At 42.0% G+C, this 25,909-nt stretch overlaps 1 protein-coding gene across 1 annotated transcript; it reads left to right on the top strand.

Moving 5' to 3' along the window:
- Positions 1 to 2,958: 2,958 nt before the first annotated feature.
- TOMM70 (translocase of outer mitochondrial membrane 70) lies at positions 2,959 to 25,403 on the top strand. The gene is made up of 12 exons (XM_042031679.1): positions 2,959 to 3,226; positions 11,330 to 11,503; positions 12,591 to 12,717; positions 15,204 to 15,313; positions 16,633 to 16,781; positions 17,907 to 18,114; positions 18,700 to 18,834; positions 19,990 to 20,097; positions 20,609 to 20,725; positions 21,579 to 21,676; positions 22,206 to 22,328; positions 23,277 to 25,403. Exons 1-12 carry the CDS (start codon positions 2,978 to 2,980, stop codon positions 23,428 to 23,430), a joined length of 1,752 nt encoding a protein of 583 aa, XP_041887613.1. The 5' UTR covers positions 2,959 to 2,977; the 3' UTR covers positions 23,431 to 25,403.
- The last annotated feature ends 506 nt before the right edge of the window (positions 25,404 to 25,909 follow it).

A 25,909-nucleotide genomic window follows, 5' to 3' on the forward strand; every position in this document is an offset into this window, starting at 1 on the left:
AGCTGTCAATACCGATGCAGAACTGCCCACAGTTACATGCCTGCGGGGGGCCTACACAGGCTCAAAGTAGGCTTGTGATTTTTGAGAAGCAGAATTGACATATTGATGTTGGTCAGAAGCTGGCACAGCTGCTTGCAGAGACCTAGCTGGCTCTGTGGGAGGGAGCACAAATGGCCCACTCTTCTGCTGTTGCTCTCTCTCTCCTGACTTCTGTTGCCTCTGCTCCTCCTTCAGTATTTAGGAAACACGGTCTGTCTAGGTAGAAGCCCTCCCTGAAGCAACTGCTCATTCATTTTTGGGTTATGACAGTGTAAGCTTGCAGCTGCTGCTTTTCACCTGAGTAATTTCATCATTCAGGGCCATATCAGGGTTATGGGAGGTCCTGCCTCACTTGAATGCACTCAGGGTAAAAATGTGCTGGTTCTTCCTCACCAGCCCTGGGTGTAAAGCCATACAAGCCTTGCCTACACCACAGAACAGAACAGGGCCAGGGATTGATTTTTGGCCCTCAGATCAAGTATCTAAACTGACCACATGTACCCTATGTGGTGTTTGTGCTGTGGGTCTCCTCGAGGCTCTAGGTACTGCACTGTGGCTGTAATACGTTGTTGTCATTTTTGTGTCTCCTTTATTTCAAAATCTCTGATATAACACAGAAACTGTTGTGGCCCACGAAACTGTTGTTTGTACAGTATGAAACCGGAAGATGTGTTACATGCTTTGGGCAGGAGGACGAGGAGGGCTCTAAGGCTGTAGAGCCTGTTGGGATGGTGTTGGAAGACTGCAAGGGAGGAAGAACCCATATCTAACTTCTTACTGGAAGAAGTCCTTGGTGTGTGCTGGGTGTCCTGCTGGTGCCCAGGCATTGCTGTGGAGATGCTGGGTTGGTCTTGACCAGAAATATGCCAAAAAACTTGCTGGTAATTTAGCGTTACAGAAAATGAGTGGTCCAGCATTAAACCTTGCCTTTTCCCCAACCTATTTAGAGCTACAGATGTAGCTACAAAACTCCCGTTTCATCCGTGTGGGTGTAGGTGTGAGGTTTAAGTACAATGTAGGACTGCTCATTCTGAACGATATGGGTGAAGGGAACGATTGGTCATGGATGTCTACGTGCCCAATTTTACCTTGTCCAGGCAGGCAAGAGTGTGATTAGCAGAGGGAACTGAGCACACGGGTGTGCAAATGGAATCACCTCAGATGCTCTGTATGAGAGCTTGGAGATGCCTGCAGCAGCCTGGATAGGAGCAAGAGGAATGCCTGCAAAACAGTACAGTAAAAAGATACCTGAAGCAATCAAAAGTATGTGTAGGCTGATTCTCTAGGTGGGGAAGGACATTCCTGGCCATACTCAAACAGCCTGAATTTGATTTACATCCTGGAGGCCACCCATCTGTACAGGCAAGGCACATCTGAAGGCCTACAGGAAGCATCATGTGGGTGGAATTGAGGCTGTCCCAGCAGGAAGCTATCGACCTGTTGGATACATATTTTCTATTGCACGGTTCAGGTTTCTTCTTTACTGATGTGCAAGACAAAACTACAGGTTGCTGTGTGGCATACCAAATGCTTCTGCCCTGCTGAGACAGGTGACAGGGAGAACTGGGAGAGAGATTGTCCCACAGCTTTGTCAAAATATGTTTACAGAAATAGTAATAATCCATAAATTAAAGGACATTTCTCAAGTTGTTTACTACCAGACATGCAGATATACTGACTCAGAGCGCAGCAGGGCAAATTTTAGTTGGGATCCTGAGGAGTTTGCTTTGCAATCTTATTGCTGTTTTTATTTGAAGTCCTTTTTTCTTCTGTGAAATATGTGTCTTGTCAAATTTTGCTCCCATCTACAATGAAATTTCCAGCCATGAGATGACTGGAGCTATCTGGTTGTAAAAACATGTCAAAGATGACTCCTCTTCGTCTTCAGCTGAGTGCTCCAGGGAAATAAGTGGAGACAGAAACAAAAGGTTCCTGAGCCTACAGGTAAGGATTTTAACTAGGCATAGACATACACATGAACGAAATTCCAGTACTGCACATTAAGTAATTTTTATGACAGACTGAATTAATAACTGGGAAGAAAACAGAAAGACTTAATTTATAACAAGGATTGCTCTAAAACTCTTCAGTACAAAGTCCTAGAAAGTTTGAATCATCCATGTTAGCTGAAATGTCACAGAATTACAGAATCACAAGCTGGGTAAGGTTGGAAGGGCCCACAGTGGATCATGTGGTCCAACCTCCCTGCTCAAGCAGGGTCATCCCAGAGCGCATGGCACAGGATGCTGTCTGGATGGGTCTAGAATATCTCCAGTGAGGGAGACTCCACAGCCTTGCTGGGCAACCTGTTCAGTGCATGGTCACCTGCACAGTAAGGAGGTTCTTCCCCATATTCCGGTGGAACTTCTGTGCAGCAGTTTCTGCCCATTGCTTCTTGTCCCATTGCTTGGCACCACCGAGAACAGCCTAGATTCATCCTCTTGGAAGCCCCTCTTTAGTTACTTGTAGACACTGATGAGGGCCGTCTCTTCCCAAGGCTGAAGAGGCCCAGCTCCCTCAGCCTTTCCTCCTAAGAGTCCCTCAACCGCCCTGGTTGCTCTCTGCTGGACCCGCTTCAGGAGCTCCACGTCTCTCTGGTACTGAGGAGCCCACAACCGGACACAGCACCGCAGATGTGGAGTGCACTTCTCGTGTGAGCGGCCCAGAACTCCGTCCGCACGGATCCCTCCGGCCCCGAGGCCACTCCAGCGCTGTGTGCCCGGGAGCTCCCCCGCTCCCGGCCCGTCCCTGCGCCCGGCGCCTCCGCCCGCCTCCCTCACAGGCGCTGCGGGCGCTCCTCCGCGCCGCCAGGGGGCGCTGCGGGCGGGCGGAAGCGGCGGCGCTCCCCGCGCCCTCCCGGCGCGCCCCGCGTGTCCGCTGACCCTCCTTCCTCCTCCTCCTCCTCCTCCTCCTCCTCCTCCTCCTCCTCCCGGGCGTCATGGCCGCCTCGAAGCCCGTGGAGGCGCCGGGCGGCGGCGGCACCGCGGGGCTATCCCGCTGGCAGCTGGCGCTGGTGCTGGGCGCGCCCATCCTGCTGGGCGCCGGCGCGATCTACCTGTGGGGGCGGCGGGCGGCGCGGCGCGGGAAGGGCGCGAGCGAGCGGAAGACCCCCGAGGGGCGGGCGAGCCCCGGGCCCGGCGGCGACGGCGGCTCCGGGCAGCCCGACGGGCCCGGACACGAGGAGATGGTGAGCGGGGAGCGGCGCCGCCTGTAGCGGCTCGCCGCGTGGGGGCCGGGGCCGGGGTCCCGCCGCCGGCCGGGCCGCCCGGAGCAGCGTGGGGATGGCCGGGCTGCGGTCTCCGGGAGGCAGGGCCCGGCAGGCCGCTGGCCCGGTCCGGAAAGCGGCTTTCAGGGTGCCGGTCCCGACCGAGGAGCAGGCGTGTGATGGGATGGAGCTCGGGTGACATCCTGTCGTGCTCTGCGTGACACGGCCGGCAGGTCACAGAATCACAGACTGGGCAGGTTGGAAGGGCCCACAGTGGGTCATCTGGTCCAGTCTCCCGGGTCGAGCAGGGTCACCCAGGGCACATCGCACAGGATTGTGTCCAGACGATCTGGAATATCTCCAGTGAGGGAGACTCCACAGCCTTGCTGGGCAACCTGTTCCAGTGCTCGGTCACTGCACAGTAAAGCAGTTCTTCCCCATATTCTGGTGGAATTTCTGTGCATCAGTTTCTGCCCATCACCTCTTGTCCCATTGCTTGGCACCACCAAGCAGAGCCTGGTCCCATCCTCTTGGCACATTTCCTCCAGATGCTGATAGATATTGATGAGGTCCAGGTCCCCAGTCAGCCATCTCTTCTCAAGGCTGATCAGGTCGTTCTCCTTTAGGGTCCCTTAACCACCTCTGTCACCCTTGGCTGGACGTGCTCCTGGAGCTCCATGTCTCACTGTGGTCAGCCTGTGTGACCCACAGTGCACTTAGCACAGCGATCAGGAGTAGTTTGTTCCGAGAACAGGCATTGCCAAATGCATCTTCTCATCAAGTCCATGAAAATATAGAAGCCACAGAGTTTATGCAGCAGAGACTTTAAATGTAGAATTTGCCTAAGTAGGAATGCTCTCAAAACTTACATTTTTCCTGTTGTAAATTACCGTTCTGAGAATTTTTAGATAAAATGGTCTGTGCAAAAACTGAAGGACAACATGAAAGATCAGAGTCCAGATCAGATCTATGGTTCTCTTGTATATCTGTATTTGGAAAATGCCTCTAAGATGCACTTTCTGCACATCTGCAGCCACAGATGTACCTTGCCAGTCACACTCCGTTACTGAGGTGAGGTTGCAGTTGACAAGCATGCTTAAAGTGATGGATTTGACAAACTGGTTGACTTTGACAAGAATATCCCGTACTGTACTTTCTTCTCCCATTCTTGTGCATCATCTAAAATGCTTTGAATTGTTAGACAGTTTAAACTTCCCATCTGAAATGATCAGGAGAGAAAAACATCACCCTCCAGAGACTGGAAAAAGTCTCTTTTAACCTTGATGGTTTGAATGATGAAGGTTGACTCGATTGGGCAGGCAGTGGCAGGCACACGTGGGAGTGGTGAGGAAGGTGGCAACTTCCCCAGCTAGTGAATCATAGCTTCCCTCGGGCATTCCTGGAAGCACAGAATCTCTAAAACCTGTGTTGGACCTTGAGGCAGTTATTTGAATGCAGTGATTTGTTCCTTCCTGGGCACCAAACAGCACTGAACAAGTTGTGTACACAGGACAAATTCAGACTGTTTACTGTGGTAACTTTGGCTCGTGGCTGCAAGCAGCATTTGGCATATTTATGGGACTGTGCTTGTTGAGTGTGAGCTCTAGTTTTCAGGCTGCTTGTGACCTTTGTCTTGCTGCAGTGATTTCCCTGTTGGTATGTTCACTTTGGGTTCCTTGATTGTGTTTCTGAATTCCAGTAATATCCAAGGGTTTGTAGTCATTCTGCAGTTGTAGAAAGGAAGTGCTTAAAACATTTAAAACGCTTATGTAGCATTTGATTTAAAATATTGTGTGTTGCTCCACAAATTGAATTATGAGAAGACTCTGCATTTAAGAATAAGTTGAGTGGTGTGACCTGATCCGAAGTTTCTTGAAGAGTGTCACTGCTTACACTGTAAAGAAATGGGAGGTATTGCTTAGGAAAGCTGCAGAAGATATCAGATTTGACTGATTACATGAGATAATTGTCTAGCTGGTCAAAATACGGCTGCAGCAGGAAAATAAATGTGGCTGCAAGTTCCGTTGACTACTTTATGTGTGTGTGGAGAATTGTCTTCCTGTTACTCATGTCCAAAGCAATGATGCCATGTAGATTTCATGTTTCCTCTCATATTTTATTAGTTATGGATATTATTGATAAGACCCATGATTGAAAGTACAACCAGTGCAGATGCTTCACTTGTCAAACTGCTTGCATTGTGTTAATCTGCCTTTCTAACGTGATGCAGTATTTTTTGAAACTCAGTTGGATTTCACATACAAGTCTGCACAGTGAATAAGAGCCAGTAATTCATTTCACAGTTGAAATACAAGAGGAAAATCTTTTGGAAAACACATGGGTCAATAATGAATTCGCTACCAACAGCTGTGGCAACTAACTATTCTTTTACTCATAGATGTAACTTAGGACTCATACTTCTTTGTGCTTTTCATTAAGTCAGCCCCTGTATCCATTTGATGTTCTGGTCACCATTTCTGAAGGCATGACCTTGAATTATTTTTCTTTGTTCTTTAAAAATACGTAATATCCAATATCTTCCCTGTTCTTTATTCAGACTTGTTACTATTTTGCATGCAGTTCAAGCTTTTCTTTTACCTGCTGCACAGGCCTCACATTTTTTTCCCAGGCTGTGTCTACGCCAGAGGATTCTCCTGGCATTGATGCACTGGCCAAGTGTGTGATCTGTGACTGACATTGTGTTGGCAGAAGCCCTTAGCACAGGTGCTATATCGGGAAAAGCTGAACTAGTTTTGAGATTCCTTCTCCTGTAAGCACAGCTCCTCAGCAGTACAATAAACTGGTATTATTGGAACAGTTAAGTGATGGTGAAAAAACTTCATCTATGGATGACTTAAAGGTCATAAAACCAAATTGCATTTGTTAATGACAGTTGTCGTTGTTTCTTGTAATTTAGATGGAATGTGTTTTAGTCACTCAGTAACAGGGGCTTTGTATGTGCTCTCCTAGTTTGTAGGGAATATTGCATAATTCAAACATGGAGTGCTTTGCATATATTGCTTTAGCTGGTGCCCAATTGATTCTTTTTTTTAAACTTATTCCATGATAAATTCTTAACAGGTTTTCTATCCTCCTTGTCTTACAGGAGTGAGCACTGGATAGTCAGTGAGGTAATGTGTTGGTTGCTTCAGTATTTTTTCCCCTGAAGTTGGAATCAATTCCTTTTGTGGCTCTGTGATAGTCCAAATCTCACCCCTTAACTCTTTCAGCAAGTTCACAGGGTAACCCTGTGTTTGGTGTGAGAGAGGTCAGCTGGGTGGCCTTGTGTATTGCAGACAAAGCCATTGCTGTCCACAGCAGTTCCCTGTCGCCGCACACTTTCCTGTGAGCTGGGCATAGTCCTTGAGTGCAGTGGTGGATGAACGTGACAAACGCCTCGGCCTTTGTGGTGCCACATATCGGGATCAGCAGCCAGCTAGCATGGCTTCTTCCCAGTATCTGTTTTAGTAGCAACTGCTGAATGCTGCCTCTCGCACTGCTGGGACATCGGATCAGGTTAGGAACGAATTGAACCCCTTAGTCTGGGTACACTCATGTTGGTACTTACTCTGAACTGATCTAAGCAGAGTAACTAAGAAGTCATTTCTATTGTACTGTGCACCTGTTGCTTAATAAATCTCACTGGCAACCTACTGTAAGTCTTCTGTTTCATGCCAGCTGCAGTGGACAGGTGTAGGGAACTCCTAAATGTGCATACAATAGCAGTAGAACAATTCTTAGGCTCTTGGCAGCTCATGTGCAGCTTGCTTATTCATGGAAGGCGTGGATGGCAAATTCATTTGACAGGAAGGTGACTGACTGAGAACATTGTGAAATTGTCCTGTAGACTTCAGCTTTGTTATTTCTGACTATAATATATCCTTGCTTGTGCTTTGAATTTACTTCTAAAGCTCATGTAAACATACTTTTTCTCATAGTGGTTTTAGTGCTAAGGAGACTTTTAAAACCATTTATATTCAGTTAATGCCTTTGTTTGAAATTAGACTTGAGATGAACCTTAGTTTAAAAAAAAAAAAAAAAAGTAGTGGAAAGATAGGTATTCAGAAAAGAACCGGAATTTTTTTTCCTGGTACATCATCTCATTAAGAGGGTCCTCTTACTTGGAAAGGACGAAAAAGAGGTCTAGAGCAAGGCTTTACTTTTTTGCAAGTTGAATTAAGATGGCTGAAGCAGTAGTCACCCTCCATGTCATCTGTCAGACAAGGGCTCATGCAAATCCTTTTCAACCAAAAGAAAACGCTGAAACTCTCTGCTCGTGCTTCTGTTGTGAATCACTGTCATCATTGGCTGGCAGGAAATTTCTTGTTCTGCTTTGAATAAGAGTCTCTCTCAAATATATAAAGTTCTGAACTGCTAGTTTAACAATATTGCCATTGCTGGGAGTTACTAAGCATTATTATTCTTGCAGCTGGCTGTCTATTGCTGTTAGGTTGCTGTTTGCACACAGTTTCTGAACATTTTGTGAGGAAAGCACGTTTGCTGAGGCTAAACTATAAGTTAGGAATATATTGTCAGTGTTGTCTATTCTTTAGACAGTTAGCAATCTGCTTGTTCAGGTACCTGGAGAACTGATAACTCAGTTTCACAAGTGTCCTTTGGCTTAAGCTCTGTTCTAAGACTTGTTAATGAACAGTTGCTGAAAGCAGTTCTGAGTACTGAGATGTTATTTTTTGTGTAGCTGCAAATAACTTCTGAGCTATTTGTTTTGTTGGGCTGTTATGAACTTACATTCATTTTATTGAGCTGGTTTGGTTGTTGCACAGATTCTTTGACCAAAAGATGACATACTGGAGAGTTTTTCTTGCTCTATATGGACTTTCACCTTGGGGATAAAAAATGTCCAGTGTGCCACATAGGATGGCAATGGGTCAGCTGAGGAGAAGCAGTGTAATTGGAAAATCATGTCTAGAGTTATTACTTTGGCAAGAAAATGGAAGAAGTGAGGTTTTTTGATTACTTGTGCATGAGGTACATGAAGTTTGTTTGTGTAATCAGTTTCTTATGTACACATCTTGTGTACGTCCAGTGTAGCAATTGAAGGAATTTTTTTAAAAATATGCTTAAAAAATTTGTCAGGGTTAAATTTAAGGCTTGACAAACCTTCAAAAACTGACCTTATGTGAAGAATTACTTTTCATATTCTTATTAGTGCTATCACAAAAAGGTATTGCAGACTATATTGTAATGTGAGTTCTTTAATATCTTTTGTTTTTAAATAAACAGCCACCAAAAAGCCTCCAAACCAACAACAGCAAAAAACCTCACCAAACCCAACAAAAACGTGCATTGGATTTGGTGGTGTTTTGGGAGCATACTGAGAGCTACCGCAGAGCAGTTTGACTAAGAGTGCAGAGATAAAACATCTCAGAGCAAGCAGTCTAGTTTAAGGCAGCATAAACAAACAAACAAGTTGATTTCTTCCTTGCCTTGGGCACTACTGCTGACTTTATTGCATGAGAGCGTGTTGTGCTCTAAGTTCTGACTCTTTACCCCCACATTTCTTGCCTCATGCAGCAGGGGGTACCCACAGAGTCAGCAAATGTTCCATGATTCATTTCTGTATGATTGGTTGTGTGGTCTGCGACCCTGCCTCTGTTACTGAAAGTTCACTCACATAACAGAGTTACTTCTTTTAATAACTTCGGCATCATGTCCGTAGCCTCTGAAGTTTTTGTTCACTGTTGTGCATGCACACTTTGTAGGCTTGTCTGAAGACTTGATGCTTCCCGAAAACCAGCAGAGCACCAGTGACGGCTCCAGACCTACACATCTTGTTTCCAGTTACGATTCCCACGCCTGGCACTGGAGCAGCTGTTGGGTGTTATCCAGCACTCGTCATCTGTAGCTTTGTGTCTTTACTCAAGGGCTGTGGGGCAGGGCTCTCAGAGTGCCTAGGATGGAGCACATGGACTGCTCAGCCTGGGGCACACACTGGGATAGGAGATCCCTGGCCTCCAGCAATTGGCAGTGATCATAAAGTAGTGACCTAGCTGCAGTTAGGCTTAATTTCTGCCAGTCTTAAATAATTTTCACACTGGGAACACATGTATGAATGATACAACGTGGCCCATATCATGTGTTTTTCCATCCAAGTTAATAGGAACAGCACTGAATTTTGTGAGATTATTACAGAAAGGCATTTTTAATGTGGTTTGCTCTAGAAATGCACAAGAAAAAATTCAAGCTAACTTGCATGCATTTAAGTTTGCAGCATATGCATAACCCTTTCCTTTGTTAAAAGAAAAGCGTTGTATTTGGAGGTAAATTTAGGACCTGCTCAAAATAAATTTAACCTTTTGAGACCATTGGTTAAGTTTTAAAGAAACAGCTTATCAGATACACAGTTACTTGGCTCTCAGTAAAAATATTTGCACTCTAATTCTGGCTTATGTATCCACAGAGTTACACAGAATGTATGGGGTGAAGTTAATAATCTTTTATCAACTTAAATTTAAAGCCTTACAATAGAAAAATCTGAAAGCCTAGCAGATTGCCTTGTTCTGTGAACAATGAAGACGGCGCAGATTGATTTCCTGTGAGCCCAATGATTAATGACTTGTGAGAAAAGAGCTTTTCTGGCAGTAGGGATATTTAAGAAATTCTCTCCCTTATATGGTTTCACTTGTAAGTCTCCCCTCAGCATAATGCCTCTAAGATCCTTTTGTTCTATTTGGATGCCTGCTTTTATGTAGGAACTAAGGCTAGTACCCATTATCTGATTTTCTCCTGTCAGGATAGGGATCCAGGCCTTAAAAGACAGGTTGTAGAGCAAGTCCTGGCTTCCCCTCAGGTTTTCAGTTTTAAAGTAAATCACTTAGATGCAAAAATTGATCAGGTTGGAATGAAATGAGCAGACATTAAGGGGAATGGGCAAGTGAAATGCAAAGTTGGTTTTAAATTTGTGTTACAGCTGTCTGGTTGTAGTTTGGCCCTGGCAGTGGATGAGTGGGGAGAGGAGGCAGAAGTATGGTCAAAGAGCAGCAGGAACAGTTCCCAACAAATCCTAGATGATCTGAAGTGCAGGAGAGATGCAGTGAATCCCGCAGCTATTGTTAAAGGCACTCCTGTCCCCAGTCTGTAGTCTTTCCCTCCTCATAAAGGTTTGTAGAATGGCATGTGTGCTCATACATCTGTTCATTTCTGTCTGGCAGAGCTGTCCCAAAATGTTGTCAATGAAGCAAGGCTGTGACAGAGGAGCAGAAATCCAGAAGATCAATGTTAGAATCTTCTGCGGCTCTTTATTTCTTGAATGCAGGTTACACCCCTTTGATAGAGCACTTCTACATCTGATCCCTTACAAACCACAAGATTTGATAACTGATGTGTAAATCTAGGGATTGCAGGTAGCAATGTTAGTTTCTGCAGAAATACAGATCATCAACACGTGGTGCAGAACATAAAGATGCATTTAGCAGGATCTCAGGCCAGTCAGCAAAGTTTCCCATCCCCTGCTAAGATGGTGATGGTCCAACACTTGTTATTGTGGGAAGCAGTGTGTGAAGCTGTAGAGGAGTCAGCTATAAAGTTGCTTTGTCTAGTGCATGAAAGGCAAACCAGCTTTATTTTCCTTAGAGGTTTTTATTTGTCTTGCTCAATAGGTCTTTCCACAAGATGTTTTCCATATTTAATTCATGGTCTGATGAGTCACCTCTGGTCTTACAGGCTGTATGTATTTCAGAAGGAAACTCTTCTGTCTGAATTGCTTTGAGGACTTTGTTGTCTTTGCACGTTTAGCCTTTGCAGAAACAACTTACCTCATTGGTTCTTCTGATCACCAGCCATGTAAAAGATTACAATCTGTTTAGCTTTCCAAACAGAAATCACTGCATTGTTTATTGCCATTGTAGTGAATCTTGTGAAGAGGTTGTCTCCTGTCTGCTACACTTGCAAAAGAAAATTCTTGTATGTTTCCAGGAAATGAAATCAGTGAGATTTTTCAGAAGTCTGGGCTACAGTTTACAACTCAGATCCATTTTCATATCTTTGAAGATGAGCCCTAAAGTGCATAGCTTGTGTGCTGTGATGCCTTTTTAATTTGAACTAACCTATCACTTTCTTTTTCAGAGCCCTCTTGGTAGAGCCCAAGCAGCCAAGAACAAAGGAAACAAATATTTTAAAGCAGGAAAATATGAGCTAGCTATTCAGTGTTACACTGAGGCTATCAGCCTGTGCCCTCCTGAGAAAAACCTTGATCTTTCTACCTTCTATCAAAATAGAGCTGCTGCCTATGAACAACTGGTAAGAAATTAAAGATAATTACGTGTTTATTAAAAAAAGTAGCATTATCAATTTTGTATTTTGTCACTTTCATCCACTGAAAGGTCCCAGGTAATAACATCTGCTGCCTTCACAATAAGATGCTGTTGCAGCTTTTTTCAGCTCATCATATTTTTCTACATGTAAATAAAATTATTTTCTGTTAACTACTCTCAGTCTATCTTATGCAATTCTTGTGCATCCTGTTCTTCTAAGACAAAGTTTTAATTTATTTTTCTCCGGAATAATTTTCTTGTGTATAAGTTAATTTTACTTCTCTTGAGTATGAAAGAAAGGTGAAAGGCCAAATATTTTGGAAGGATGATACTTCAAAAAAAATCACAGAGATCATAGTAAAGGCCAAGACCTAAATTTTGCACATAGGGAAGTAACATTTACTCAACAGCTGAGTATACTTGTTATACAGTGTTGCTTATTATGGTATGATGGATTTGCTTTTGAGGTCGAGTTGGTGAGCTGTGTAAAGGAGTCGAAAAGTTGGCTTTGTACAATCTGAAGTATCAAGTGAGAGACTGTGCTTACATAAATCTGGTGTTAGAGGAAGGATAAACCAGTTCTTGTCTAACACAAATTCATGCCTTAATGAATCCCAAATGTGTGTGGTTTCTCTATTAGAAAAGCATGTTTTGATAAATTTAAATAATTTGGAAAAAAAAAAGTTTCAGGACTTTGGTGAACTTGTTTGGTTTCATTATATTTCCATCTTTTTCCTTCTAGTTGTTTTACACCAGTCTTTCAGCCCCAGTGTTACCTCCTGCAAGCATCTTTGCTTCAACTCGTTATGTTCTCCCATGGGATTTTTACACTGTCTGGTTTAATATTTCTGTAGGAATTCCATTTCTGTTTCGGGGCTTTTCTGTGCAGGTGGTTTGCAGTGGTGCCCAGGCAGTTTGTCCCTGAGGCACTTGCAGGAGCAGAGGCAAGCAGGGGAACCGGAGCACCCGGAGCCGCAGCCACGCTGGGTGCGCGTGACCCTGGAGTTGGCTGTGGGGAGCCAACGCAGGGAGCTGAGTGGGGCCTCTCTCACTGTGTTGTTTTCTGCCCACAGCAAAAATGGACAGAAGTGGCACAAGATTGCACAAAGGCTGTTGAGCTTAACCCTAAGTATGTCAAAGCTCTCTTCAGACGCGCCAAGGCCCATGAGAAGCTAGACAATAAGAAGGAATGTTTAGAAGGTGAGTGGCCCGTGCTGTGTATACTTAAAAGTGGAATTAGCTCTGCTGCTTTGGAGATGGCAACTTCTGGAATTGTTTTGTTTGTACTTCTGTAGCTACAGTAATACAGAATTACTTATTTAAAACCATTCATAGCTTTGGCAAACACATATTCTTCTCTTGTCAAAAGAAACCTTTTCACATTTCTCAAGCTCTCATCTGCTTACATCTGAAATAACTGCTGAGAAATTGATGTTACTGTAGCAACTCGAGGTATTCTTTTTCCAGGAAACTCCTTCGCTTTATAATAGAATTCATCTAACATGACAACCAGGACAACAGTCATTCTATTTCCATGCAGTAAACAGACTTTCTTCTTCTCTGTTTGTTTTAGAGAAATTACACTACTACAGCAATGAGGGTGTTTTTGCAAGTAGAGATACATGGTCAGAAACAAAAGTATTACAGTAATTTAAATGCATTGGACAGGTATTAGAGGGAAAACAGCTTCAGTAGCATTTTGTTCTGGTGCATAGCTTATGAAAACCAGAACAGATTGATTTTTTTTTTTTTTTTTTTTTAATATTAATACTATGTATTTGGCAGAAATTACTGTGTCAAATCCTTCCAAGTGCTATTCCTAAATAGAATACCTTTTGAACTGTCAGGAAGATGTAACTGAGAAGCCATGGAAATTAAGAACTACAGGTCAGATGTGTTGTCTCAGGGCACTTTGGAGCTACAGTATACTGCTTGAAAATAGCCATACAAATTTCACCGAGTGAAATCATTCCTGCTGCTGTTAAGTTAAAAGACAAATGTGCTTATATTATCAAAGAAGGACAGAAAATAAGGCAGTGCTTTGGCTGGCAAATCTAACTGTTAAATTAGTTTCATTATGTGTAACGGCTAAGAATTAGGTCTGCCAAGTTAGATGGTAAATTAGATGTGGAAATTTTATCTATCTGTTTATCTGCTGGCAGAATGCCTTTATGCCCTTTAAGACCATAGTGACTAGAAAAGGACAACTTAGTTCATTTAGTGCACTCCTTTGCAACCACTGTGTATCAGCTGCACTTCCTGAGTGCTGTAATAAAATACAAGCCTTATGTAGCTGCGAGGTGATAAAAGTCCCAAGAAAGATCAAGTGTCCCTGTGACAGTAGGACAGTTTTAAATATAACTTCTTTTTATGTTAATAGTGTTAATGTTAGTGACAATTATTTTCAGCCTTGATTTGTATTTGATTTTTCACTTGCAGTTTTTTCAGATCTGAAGCTTTCTTGCTTTTTTATGAACTGCACTGTTTTTCTGTAACCTTGCTTTTACCTGCCAACCACATATGGCCAGTAAAATCCCAGGAAGTAGGGTATGCCCATGTAGTGGAGGAAAGCAAAACCAAACAAACCTCAAAACCCTGCCACTACCAACAGAAAACTCCTCCAGCGATCCCTAGCAGTATAATTTGGGAAGATGCTGCTGCTGCAGCCAAGCCTGGAGTGCAGCAGTCTTTTGGCAGAGTGTGTCTGCTGGGGTTGTATAACACGCTCTTTCTGGGAGTACCATATTTTCCCAGGGACTCTGATGTGCTTCCTGACCATGCCAGAGTTGCAGGGAGTTTCTGTATAAATGATGGCTTAACAGTCCCTCTAGCAGTGCAGAATTACAGTAACTATACTAAAACTCCAGGGTAAGACATTTACTTTTCAAGAATATTCAGACAATACACTACTTGAGTTTTAAGTCCAGACTCTGTTCATCTTCACTGATGTTTAAATGAAAACTGAACAGGGAAAACCCGTGGTAGCATTGCATTAAGTGGAGGATCCAGAGAAACAGAGTGTGGTAAGAGTGCATTTCACACTGCAAAGCTTCACTTGGGCAGCAGTGGGTTAACATTTGCAGAGGTTTCTCTGTGTGAATTAAAGCCATGTGATAGGGCTGGCACTTTAAATAGGCCAGCAAGGTATTTCTCCTTGCTCCCTTCCAAAGTCACAGAGGTGAAGAGAAAAATTTGAGATAGAATATAGGAAAATTTCTTAAACTGAGGAGTAAGTGAGATGTGATGGGACTGAATGTGAATTTTAGAAGTAGAAAATAAAGACCAGTTGCAGAAGAGAAGCTATGTTAGCACTGTCAATGCAAACATCATATGAATGTAATTACTCTCCTCAAAGTTTCAAAATGGTGAAAGCCCCTGATGGAGGTATACATTTTCAGTATTCATTTAAGTGTGTTTGTCTCTAGATAAAAAGATGAAGAGAAAAAGAAATGTAATTTCTTTTCCTTCACTGTCATGAAGTCCTTTTGTCCCAGGAAGATAATTTTGGAGACAGACTTGTATCTTGAAAAATACAGCAAATACAGCAAACTGAAAACAGAGGCTTTTGCCTGAGAGCAGGACGTGTATTAGTTTGGCAGTACTTCATCGTATTCAGTGGCACATTTTAGTGTACTCCAGTGATTATCAGAATTCCTTTAATCTCACTTTTGTACGTTGTTTCCTAGATGTCACTGCAGTCTGCATTTTAGAAGCCTTCCAAAACCAGCAAAGTATGTTATTAGCTGATAAAGTTCTTAAACTCCTTGGAAAAGAAAAGGCCAAAGAGAAGTACAAGGTAGGACTTTTGATATTGCTGACTAATTGTTATTTCACCTGACCAGTTGTTGAAAAGTTGGTTGTTGGCATTCTGTCAGTTGTTGTAAACAAGTCACTGTCTTCATCTGCTGAAGTGTAACAGGCAACACAAACTGGTTTCTACAAAGCTGCCATTGTACCAATGTTATTTTCCTTTGGGACCTCTCCAAAGTTTTTGGAACCTCAGCAGGGAAGAGAGATCTACTCCTAGCAGTTTTTTCCCTTTAATAATCAAATTTGTTATGACATTCAGGAGACACCCTAAGTTGGTGTGCTACCCTACATAGGGCTTTTCTGAACTTGCAACTTCATGGAAACTGGGTGTGTTGGAACAGATGTCTATGCATGAATGTTGGGAAACTGCAGAGCAGAGAACTGTGGAAGCATAGAGGTAGCCAGGAGCAGTCATTTCAAGTGGCTGTAGGTTTACAGAAAGGTTGGGACAGGTGCCCACACATTCTTGCTTGTTATTAAAGCATTCTTGCTTGGTTTTTGATGGTGGTTGAAGTACTGAAATCCCGTGTTGGTTTTGAGATGCTGAATTTCTTTCCTACAGAAATTCATGTAAATGTGTAGTGTCGAGGCAACAACAGATGGTGTTGTAAGTGTGGTGCACATAGCATCACAAGATAGGTGTGCTTCAGAAGAGTGCATTCAGTGTTTTCCTGCAGGAGAAATTGAATTGTAATTCTTGTGTGCAGTTTATTTTGAGCAAGAAATATTTTTTGGCTGTAGAAAAGATTCAGTACCTGAGAGGTGTTGCTTCTGGGACTTCAAGTAAAATGTGTTTTATCTGGGCCAAGTTCGGCACAGAACTAGGATATTGCCTCATTAGTCTCCACTGTAACAATGACAGCAGCTTCTCTTGGACAAGTTGGAGAACAGAGAAAACTGCCATTCAGAATCTGCTTGAATTTAGGCTTGTGCTTAAACCTCTAGTTTGCATTTTTCACCCAATTTATGTGCACACCCAATGCCTTAGTACATCTCCCCAATGTCTTATGATATCCTAAAAGTCCTTATTTCTAGCCACATATGTGGAAAGATACTACCTCCCTCCCCCCCAAATATCATCACTTTATTTTCACTGGTGATGGTATTGCATTGTGATGTGAAGCTTAAAGAATCCCTAAACATCAAGCTGGCAAATCCAAAATATCAGGCTATCAGATGAGATAGTGGAAGTTGTACATTGATTCTTCCATCAATTTTTTTTAATAATCACATTTGTTGTCCATTTCCATTGTTACCATCTGATCTTACCACCTAATGACTTGGAATTACCTTTCTCTGTTTCAGAATCGGGAGCCTCTGATGCCCTCACCACAGTTCATTAAATCCTACTTCAGTTCTTTCACAGATGATATCATTTCCCAACCTTTGCTTAAGGGTGAGAAATCAGATGAAGATAAGGACAAGGAGGGAGAGGCTTCTGAAGTAAAAGAAAAGTGAGTGTACAGTACAGTTGGGAATTATTTGGTATTGGAATTAAGTTTTCAGTGGTTTGGGCATTCTGCTGAGTGTAACGTGCTGCTCTCTGTGTAGTACTTGGCATGGAGAATCCTTTGATATAAATGATAGCAGTGTTGTAAGTGAAGCCTTAGTGAAAGCTGACTGGCTGGTTCCAAACTTGCACTAAACAGAGGAAGGACAATGAGACTGGGAAAACATGCTGAATATTTACTACAGTATCACAGTAAATCTTGGGAGAACTGGAGAGGGCTGAATGATGCTTCTTGGGAAAGGAATATTTTATACTGAAGGAGCATTTCCAAGGAAGAGAGCAAGTTAGCCTTTGGACTGGAAGGGAAAAGATGAGCTAGGAAAAGGGGATTTTAAAATGAAAATATGCATTTACAGCAACTGAGGCTGAAAGGGTGTTTTATCTTTCTGGAATCAAATTGCCCATAAATGAGAAGTTTGTTCTGGCGTAGAAAAACTTGGTTTTGTGGTTTTGTTTGGGTTTTTTTTTAGTGGAGCGTGAGCACCATATAAATGGCTCTTTAATTTACTATGCTGCTTTCCAGATTATTTTTGGAAGATTGCAGTGCTGTCAGTTTGGAAACAATTGCAAACAGCATTATGATTTTTTTTTTTAAAGTAAGAGAGAATGTCCTGATCTACAGGCAGATTCACTGAATCCAGGACACAGCTGAGAACAAGGCAGTGCTGTAATTTTTTGCTATTAAATCCTTTCTTCCACATATAGGCTGCACATTGCTAGGTTTAATATTTCACTTTCCTGTCCATGAATTCCACCCTTTTGTTTTAAAGCAGAGATTATTGCTGTTCTTCATGTGAAAAAGAAACTCAAGGGACTACTGAAGCTCACATTCAAAAGCTTTAAAATATTTTTCTTCTTTATTTCCAACGTAATTTAGCCAGTTTTTGTGCAAATTGTTTTCCGTCTGTGATGGCCCCATCCAGGAATGGATGTTCCAGTGGAACTATGCTGGTGGTGTAAAAGTATAGCACATGTTAATATTTGTAATTATTTGATGAAACATCTGAATGGAAATTGCAGTGTTCAGTGAATACATGTATATATACAATTGTTCTTACATCATTTACAGCTCTGGCTATTTGAGAGCAAAACAATATATGGAAGAAGAGAACTATGACAAAATTATCAGTGAAAGCACAAAAGAAATTGAAGCAAAGGGAAAATACATGGCAGAAGCTTTGCTTCTGCGAGCTACTTTCTACTTACTTATTGGCAATGCAAGTGCTGCCAAACCAGACCTAGATCAGGTCATCAGCATGGAAGATGCAAATGTGAAGGTAAGAATCTGTCACAGCTGGATTGTAGTTGGGATTGAGAAGTTAGATGATAAACTTGCCATATACTTCAAGAAGTTGTTTTTCCAAATTTTCAGATGTTTTAATGGGAGTATTCTGGTTTATTTACTGTTTTGTTCCTGACAAATTGTTTTGTTCAAGGGCTTGTTGATTTTTGAGACAACTGTACTGAGTAGTGCAAACTAAAGGTGATAAGCAGTACAAACTAAAGAATGAGGGAAGTTGAAGGAATTGGAGGCTTATCCACTCTGGATAAGTGAAAAACCTTAAGTACACTTCCATATTCAGCTGCTTCAAAAAACACTGATGTGTTTGTAAACATAGGAATTTAGAAGGATTTGGGAGGGCTTGGAAATCCACCGAGATGGAAGCATAGGCTGACATTTTTGAAATTAAGTAAGGGAGCTGATGCATTTAGGGTCAACATGAAACTTACTCCTGCTTAGAATAATTGAAACCTATCAGTGGGAGAGACTAGTCATATGAAAAATTTACTGTGATTGTAATGAAGCCTTAAATGTGGAGAAACACTGGGGTGGCTGATGTTTCTCTGACCATTTCTTGCAGCTGCGAGCCAACGCTCTGATCAAACGGGGCAGTATGTACATGCAGCAGCAGCAGCCTGTGCTGTCCACTCAGGACTTCAACACAGCTGCTGACATTGATCCTCAGAATGCTGATGTTTACCACCATCGAGGACAAGTAAGAAACCTTAGAGATTTGGTCCCAGCACTTGGCTATTTCAGTATATACTGAAAGGAAAAACGGTGTCATTGGAGACACTTCGTACTGGTTGTGGCAGAAAAACATGAACTCCTAATTGGGAACTTTTGTGGGATAAACACCCAGTCTACTTTGGAGGTTCAGGTCAGGTGGAAGCAGTTTATTTCTATAGCTATGGGAAAGCCCTCTGTCAGTATAAGCTGTGACTTACAGGTACTGTGGCTTGTGTGCATTTACGGCAGATAAAAGCTGTTCTGTGAAGGGGCCTGGATGGCAGAGCAGCATCTGCACAGCAGGAAGCTTTGTTACAGCAGAGGTAACATGTCCCTGATAACATCTGCAGCCCTGTGGCCTGGACTTGGATCTGTTCAGCTCATCCTTCTCTGCCTTGTGACACTGCTGTGTCCTTTCTAGCCCTAGAGAAGCCTGCTGCCACAGACCTGCAAGATGAATGGTGCTGGAAGTAAAAAAGGAACACTAGCATATGCAGAGAGGCTAAGTCGTATTTGTAAGGAAGACTTCCATGGATCAAGGGTCTTTCTCCATGAATTTTTTAGACCTCTTTAGTGCTCAGAAATGAAATGCTATGTCTTGACTGAAGGGAATGAAAGTTTTCTGCAGATTGAAAATTGGTGTTTTACAGTAGCTTCACAGTAAAGTAAGAGAATGGTGAAGTGAACTCTGCTCCTGTGGAGGAATAAGAATGTCAGAACAAAACCAGAAAAACCCCAACCAAACAAAAGAAGTTGAAATGAAAGCTGGAAAAGCTGAAATGCTTCAACATCCAAATAGTCCACAGATACTGGCTACAGAGAGGCAAAACAACTTGAGAAAATATGGCATAATTTTGGAGACTGGACATCATGCTGAAGCAGTGATGGCAGCAGTCTAAAATGCAAGCATTCTCAATCCCTACACAGGGTCATTGCCTACTTGTGTAGGTAGCCAAAGTTTCACTGGTGGCTTTGATAATATAGTATGACAGTGATTTTTAGTTATGGGTTTTGTAGGTTTCTAGACAGTTCTAAAACTGATCTGGAGATGATATGAGTAACTGATGCTATTTGAATTATCATGTAAGTGTCTGAAGCACAGATGAAATAGAGAAATAGGATTTTCTTTCATTCTGGGTAGCTGAAAATCCTGCTTGACCAAATTGAGGAAGCTGTGGAAGACTTTGATGAATGTATCCGACTGAGACCCAATTCTGCCTTGGCGCAAGCACAGAAATGTTTCGCTCTGGTAGGTAACGTGCTGGGGTTGATCTGAGTGCTTTTTCTTTAAGGAGTTCTGGAAAACACTGTTTCTCTGGTTTATTCCAATTTAACAGGAAAGTAGGGCAACAAACATCTCTGTCTTTTAATAATAAGGTAAAGGAATAATGCAGCAGTTTCTTCAGTTGGAGTATGGGTTTGCTGCTTTCCTTCTGAAACATTCATTGTTCAAACAGTTCAAACATTTTTTCTGTTTTGTGGGAGAGGAACAAAAATCTTCATTCTAATTGGAGCACATAAAATTGATTTTAATAAAGCTTTACTATTGTGGAGAGCGGGCAGCATCAAGAAATTGGACACAAACTATTTCGAGCTAGTACAATGACTCAGTGTGCAAGAATCTTGTCAGGACAGCTTTGCATGGTGTGAACGAGGAGGAATGCCAAGTTTGGAATTTCTAAGCATTTGAAATACAGGGAGGCTATCACAATTATCAGGCCTTATTACTTCCTTCTTTCACCCATTTTCCTCTCCAATAGTATCGCCAAGCGTATACAGGAAGTAATGCTTTGACTGTGCAAGCAGCCATGAAAGGCTTTGAAGATGTCATTAAAAAATTTCCAAAGTGTGCTGAGGGCTATGCACTCTATGCTCAGGTATGTTTTTCTCTCTCTTAAAGAACATGCTGTATTCTCTTGTACTTTTTATCTTGGATATAACATAACATTTCTTCAAATAATAGATGAAGCTTTTTGATACCAAGTTCTGAGATAACACATGCCGTCTTGAATAAGCTACTTGCATTTATGGTTATGGGTGTTCTGGGGTAGAGGAAGTACAGAAGGAATTGGTGAAGCAGGATATAAGTAATGAGACGTGAAGGTGGTTATTAGGAGACAGAGGTTATTCCTGCGCAGTTCCCCCCTTCCTCATGTGTGTGGCATCTCAGTTGATGAATGTCAGGGATTCTCTGGGTAATTTGAGAGTCAGATGTGTGGAACTAGGGTGACATTTTTGTTCTGCTACCAGTGGCACGTTGTGGTTTAGAACAGCTGTTCAGAGTACACTTGTAACAGAGACTGTAATTTCTTCTCTAAGAACATACTGCTGGTTTTAGTAGGAAGCATAAGACGTTCTGATTGTAAGTAGGTTGGCAATATATGTGCATTTCCTTCTGAAAGAAGTGTATTTGAAAAAGGAAGAGTTGAAGCTTGCAGGTACGGACTTTTAGAATGGTTTTTATCTACAGCACACAGCATGTTGCTTGTGGATCTGCCATTACAGGTGACAGTGTGGTCAGTAATTTGTGCACTTAAAGCACAGAAGCTTTCCAAAAAGCCTCCATTTTGAAACTTAACTCCGGTAACTGATGTGCCTGGCCTGCTCTACCATAAATGAACTACATCCAATCTCATGTTGTCAATACAGTTTTAATTAGAATTAGCCGAGTGCAGAGCACATGCTTTGGTTACTTATTGACAAACAGGTTTCTCTTCTGATTCGATTCAGGCACTAACTGATCAACAGCAGTTTGGCAAGGCTGATGAAATGTATGATAAATGCATTGACCTTGAGCCAGACAATGCCACTACATATGTTCATAAAGGGTATGTATTGAGTTTGCAGTCCTTTTGGTGGTGAGCAGTCAGCATATTTAGATGAATCAACCTGAATTGAATGTCTATGTTTAGAAGTTTAACCAGGAAAAACAACTTTGTGAAAATATCTTTGTGCTCTTAAATGTATTTCTATATTTTGTCTTGACTAAGCTGCAAATAAGTTTCAGGAAAGTTTCATCAGTGTTCATTTCTAATTGAGTATCTCTTTGAAGTATATCTGACTTTTCCTTTAGCCCTATTAGTTTCAGCTTTGTGTTGAAGTTTTTTCTTTCATAAAACAACATGTACCAAGTCCTCTTGGGAAAAATTTGCCTTTCTTAAGAGTCATTAAAGCAGTAACGTGGTTTATTGAAAGTGACTTTCACATAGGTGTTTTTAAAAGTCGTGAAGTTACTAAGTTACTGTCTACCTGCATTAGAAATGAAATACATTATACATTTGGGATGGTTCTGCTTACCATGATGAGGGTGTTGGGAGGAGCATGTGAAGTCTGTTTGAAATTTTCTTTTTCTTGTAGTTTACTTCAGCTCCAGTGGAAGCAAGATTTAGACAAAGGATTAGAACTCATAAGCAAGGCCATTGAAATTGATAACAAATGTGATTTTGCATATGAGACCATGGGAACGATTGAAGTGCAAAGGTAATGCTGAATTGCAGTGTTAAAAGTTCTTAGTTACTTCTGAAGTTATAGTAGTTCTTTAAATTTTCTCATGGATCCTAAGTCTTGAGATCTTCTCCCTGGTGTCCTCTAAGGCCAGCTCTTACCCAAAGTCCTGATTTCTGTTCTGTAACTCTTAGGTAAAGCCCTCCATTCTCTGTGGCAGAATTCTGATTTATGATCTGATAACTTCTCATCACCAATTTCATACTTAATGGACAACATGCAGATGAGTCTGTGTATGTTTAAATACATCTCTTCTGCATTTAAAGTGACTTCCTCAATCATTACCTGGCTTTGTGTGTATCTGATGTTGTCCTTGGACATCGTGGGCCTGTTTGTACTGAGGATCCTGTGCTGTTTCCTCCTGCAGCCAACAGGACTCCAGTTTGCAGTTCTTGGGGGAAAGAGGAATGCTCTGTAACATTGTATTGCAACTGTGCAAAGGTTTGGCGTGTAGCTGACAGTACAGTTGAGTCTCTTTTTAATATGTCTAGTCTTCTAAAGGACAGACAAACTATTGCCATGAGAAATTTTTCAAGCATTTCCTATTTAAATAATGTGCTTCTGTCTGTGCTAGTTTTCCTCTTCTGTATACTAAGTCCTTTCAGGGGAGATGGGAGTTCATTCAGTTGCCCAGCATTATCTTTGTAGTGAACTTGGTGTCCTCTGGAGAACATTTTATCCTGCACCACCACCCACTGGGGCTCTCAAGAGGGAGGCTGTTTAACAGCTGCCCTAGTTGCTTAGGCTTGGTGACAACTTCTCTGAATTTACTCAGCATCACCACAGGTTCTTGTGGTGGTTCCTCCTGAAGTCCTTTTAAGTTATTAATGGTGGAGAGTGTAAGTCCTGAAAGAAAAAAGATGTTTTAGAGATGGCAGTATTGCTTTGGCAGTCTTAACTGTGCTAAATTTTTGTTTATTTCAGAGGTAATCTGGATAAAGCCATTGAAATGTTCAACAAAGCTATCAACCTGGCCAAATCAGAAATGGAGATGGCCCACCTCTACTCACTCTGTGATGCTGCCTATGCCCAGACAGAAGTTGCAAAGAAGTATGGATTGAAACCACCAACACTGTAAAGAAACAAGGAGGAAATGACCTTCCAAAGTGAAGTTGCCCACTTCAGCCAGCCCTAAAGACGCTGTTGCAGACCATGCTGAATGGTGGAACTTAGTTTTTTCCCGTTCGTGGTGTTGTCATTTGCTACATCTGTTAAATGTTTAGGTGTTGTGGGAGTGGTTGTTCAAGGAAGTATGCAGTGCTGCATCTTGTTCCTTCTGCAGCAAAAACCTTAGAGTGTGTTAAGGGAAATAAAGTTGCAGGGGAACCAAAGGAACATATTTTGGCCATGCAAATAAAAACTTCACACTGGTTCATTTTGGGTGATTATGTTGTGGGCGGTTTTTGCTTTATCAAATAATATTACAGCATGTGGGGTTTTTTCCTGTTGATTTTAAAGGTAATACTAGTCAGTGCTGTAAAATAGGTTTCTTTTTTATATCCAGTTAATCCTTGAGGGTTGATTTTAATTTTGCAAAAATTAATTTTCAAACTTTAATAATAGAGGGGTTTTTTAAGTCAGTAGATGTGGCGAGGATCCCTGTAAATATATGCAAGCATGCACAATCTTCCCTTAAATCCCCTTCCACCCTTTGCATAACTTACTTAGAAATAGTCCTGTGGCAGCTATTCAGGAATTAATTTGATAGTCCTTATTCTCACCCCAGAAAGCCCCAGAGTACTGCATAGGAGAACTAGGAAAAAGGTTGGCTGGGGAAGGAGGTCAGGTAACACTGCTTCAGTGTAGACTTTGCTGGAAGAAAGATTGTATTCCTGTGCAGCAGTCCTTACTTGAATGTCATGGGAAATTGTTCTGGAGGGTTCAGAGGGACTTTCAAGAACAGAAAGCACTGCTGGGAGTCAAGCTCCGAAAGGTAAGGTCATGCTTGCATATAATCTTTGTAATCTCTGATGCTGTTGCATAAATGTAGCAGCTGATAGACATCTGAATTCTCTTCGGTCTCTAGAGACTGCTGGGTTACGATCTCTTCCTTGTAAGAGCCCCTTGGCAGGATTAAGTGAGATAAGGAACAAAGCATAGGCTCAAACTTCCAATAATGGATTTGGAATCTGCACTCACTTCCTTGTTCTGTAGACCCTGTCTTGTTCAAGATTACAAATACTGTAGAAAGGAAGCAATTGTGCTGCAAACAGCAGATGGGCAAATTATGAAACAGTTTTCCTCTCGTTAGGAACTTCACAAAGAGCCCTCTTGCTTTGGGTTTATCTTTCTGGTGTGGAAGTCAGTCAATCCATCTTGCCTTTTCCTGGATTGATGTGGCTGGACAAACCTCATGCAAATGATGTAGCTTAATTTATGACACACTAGTTTGGGCTTCTTTACATCCTCAAATCATAGATTTGTTCGTGGTGAATTGTCTAATGTATTTAACCTTTTAAAGAAATTAATGATGCTGTAGTCACACTGTCTTGTTCTGTAGTTGTGCCACCATACAGCAGCAGGTTGCATTTTCAACTTGACCTTCCTTTCTCCCAGCAACTACAGTTGAGTACTCAAATGGTGGAGAGTAGACATAAAGATTTAATCATTATTTTAGTAGCTCATTAGGTGATCTGAAATCATAGCACTGGTATAGAATTGAAGCTATGGGAAGGTACTGGCAGCTTCTAGGGGCACTGAACATAACAAGTGTCAAATGTCTTTTCCAACTTCCAATCTCTGCATCAATTACCTGAGAACAAAAATACGCCAGACTGACGAGTCCTGTTCTCCGAGGAGTTTTTATTCGCATGGCCTTATTTACATTGGCATTTTCTCCTCATCACCCCATCTGTACCCCATTCCTTACCCCCCCCCAATCAATTAAGGGAAAAAAGCATGTGCTGTCAATTACTAGCATTCCAAATCATCACAGACTTTTGCCTGTTCTTGAACTAGTTTGAAACTGCACTGAAAGGATGCATTGTCTGTAATTTTTTTGTAAATGACATATCACCTGTAAACTGAAAAAATAAATACTACCTTCAAGTATCTCTCTCTGACATGTATAAGAACAGGTTCTGATGAAAGTGTTCTCTGCAGTGGTGAGCTCAGTGCTTATGTTGTTCCAAATCTAGGAAGAACTGGTAATTGACTGACTCCTTGTCATCTTCTCTCACTTCAACCTTTAAGAAAGAATGAGGAGGAGATGTGGAATTAACAAATCCAATCTCTGCTTGCTTCCGTCACCCACAGAGGTATGATCTTGAGAGCTGAAGATTACAAGGGAAAGGAAGTCGAGCCAGGAAGGCTGGGAATCTGAGTAGCTGAGACCCTATTACTGTGTGTATGCAGGTGCATCCCTGTGATGAAAGGGACGTTTTTTTAAGTGGCTGATAAGGTTGAGGTTTTATTTTAAGCCAGGTATGCATGTGAACTTTGAAGTGAAACAAGTATTACTGCTATTAAAAAAAAAGAATTGAAATTGTGTAGGAAGCTAGTACTGAAGACTTGGATAAAGCTGGTGCATCCTAGAGGGAGACTCTGGGAAGTTGCTT

The sequence above is a fragment of the Corvus kubaryi genome, unplaced genomic scaffold (genome assembly GCF_017639235.1).
Source record: "Corvus kubaryi isolate FWS band 111438036 unplaced genomic scaffold, C.kubaryi_AGA036_p1.0 37341, whole genome shotgun sequence".
NCBI classification, from domain to species: Eukaryota; Metazoa; Chordata; class Aves; order Passeriformes; family Corvidae; genus Corvus; species Corvus kubaryi.

What these genes read in the sequence shown, in the direction of transcription:
- TOMM70 (XM_042031679.1), top strand. Translation starts at nt 2,978, where the DNA reads ATGGCCGCCTCGAAGCCCGTGGAGGCGCCGGGCGGCGGCGGCACCGCG. An exon ending in GGCCCGGACACGAGGAGATG is followed by an intron (nt 3,227 to 11,329) that starts GTGAGCGGGGAG and finishes TTTCTTTTTCAG; the next exon opens with AGCCCTCTTGGTAGAGCCCA. An exon ending in TTTACCACCATCGAGGACAA is followed by an intron (nt 18,835 to 19,989) that starts GTAAGAAACCTT and finishes CATTCTGGGTAG; the next exon opens with CTGAAAATCCTGCTTGACCA.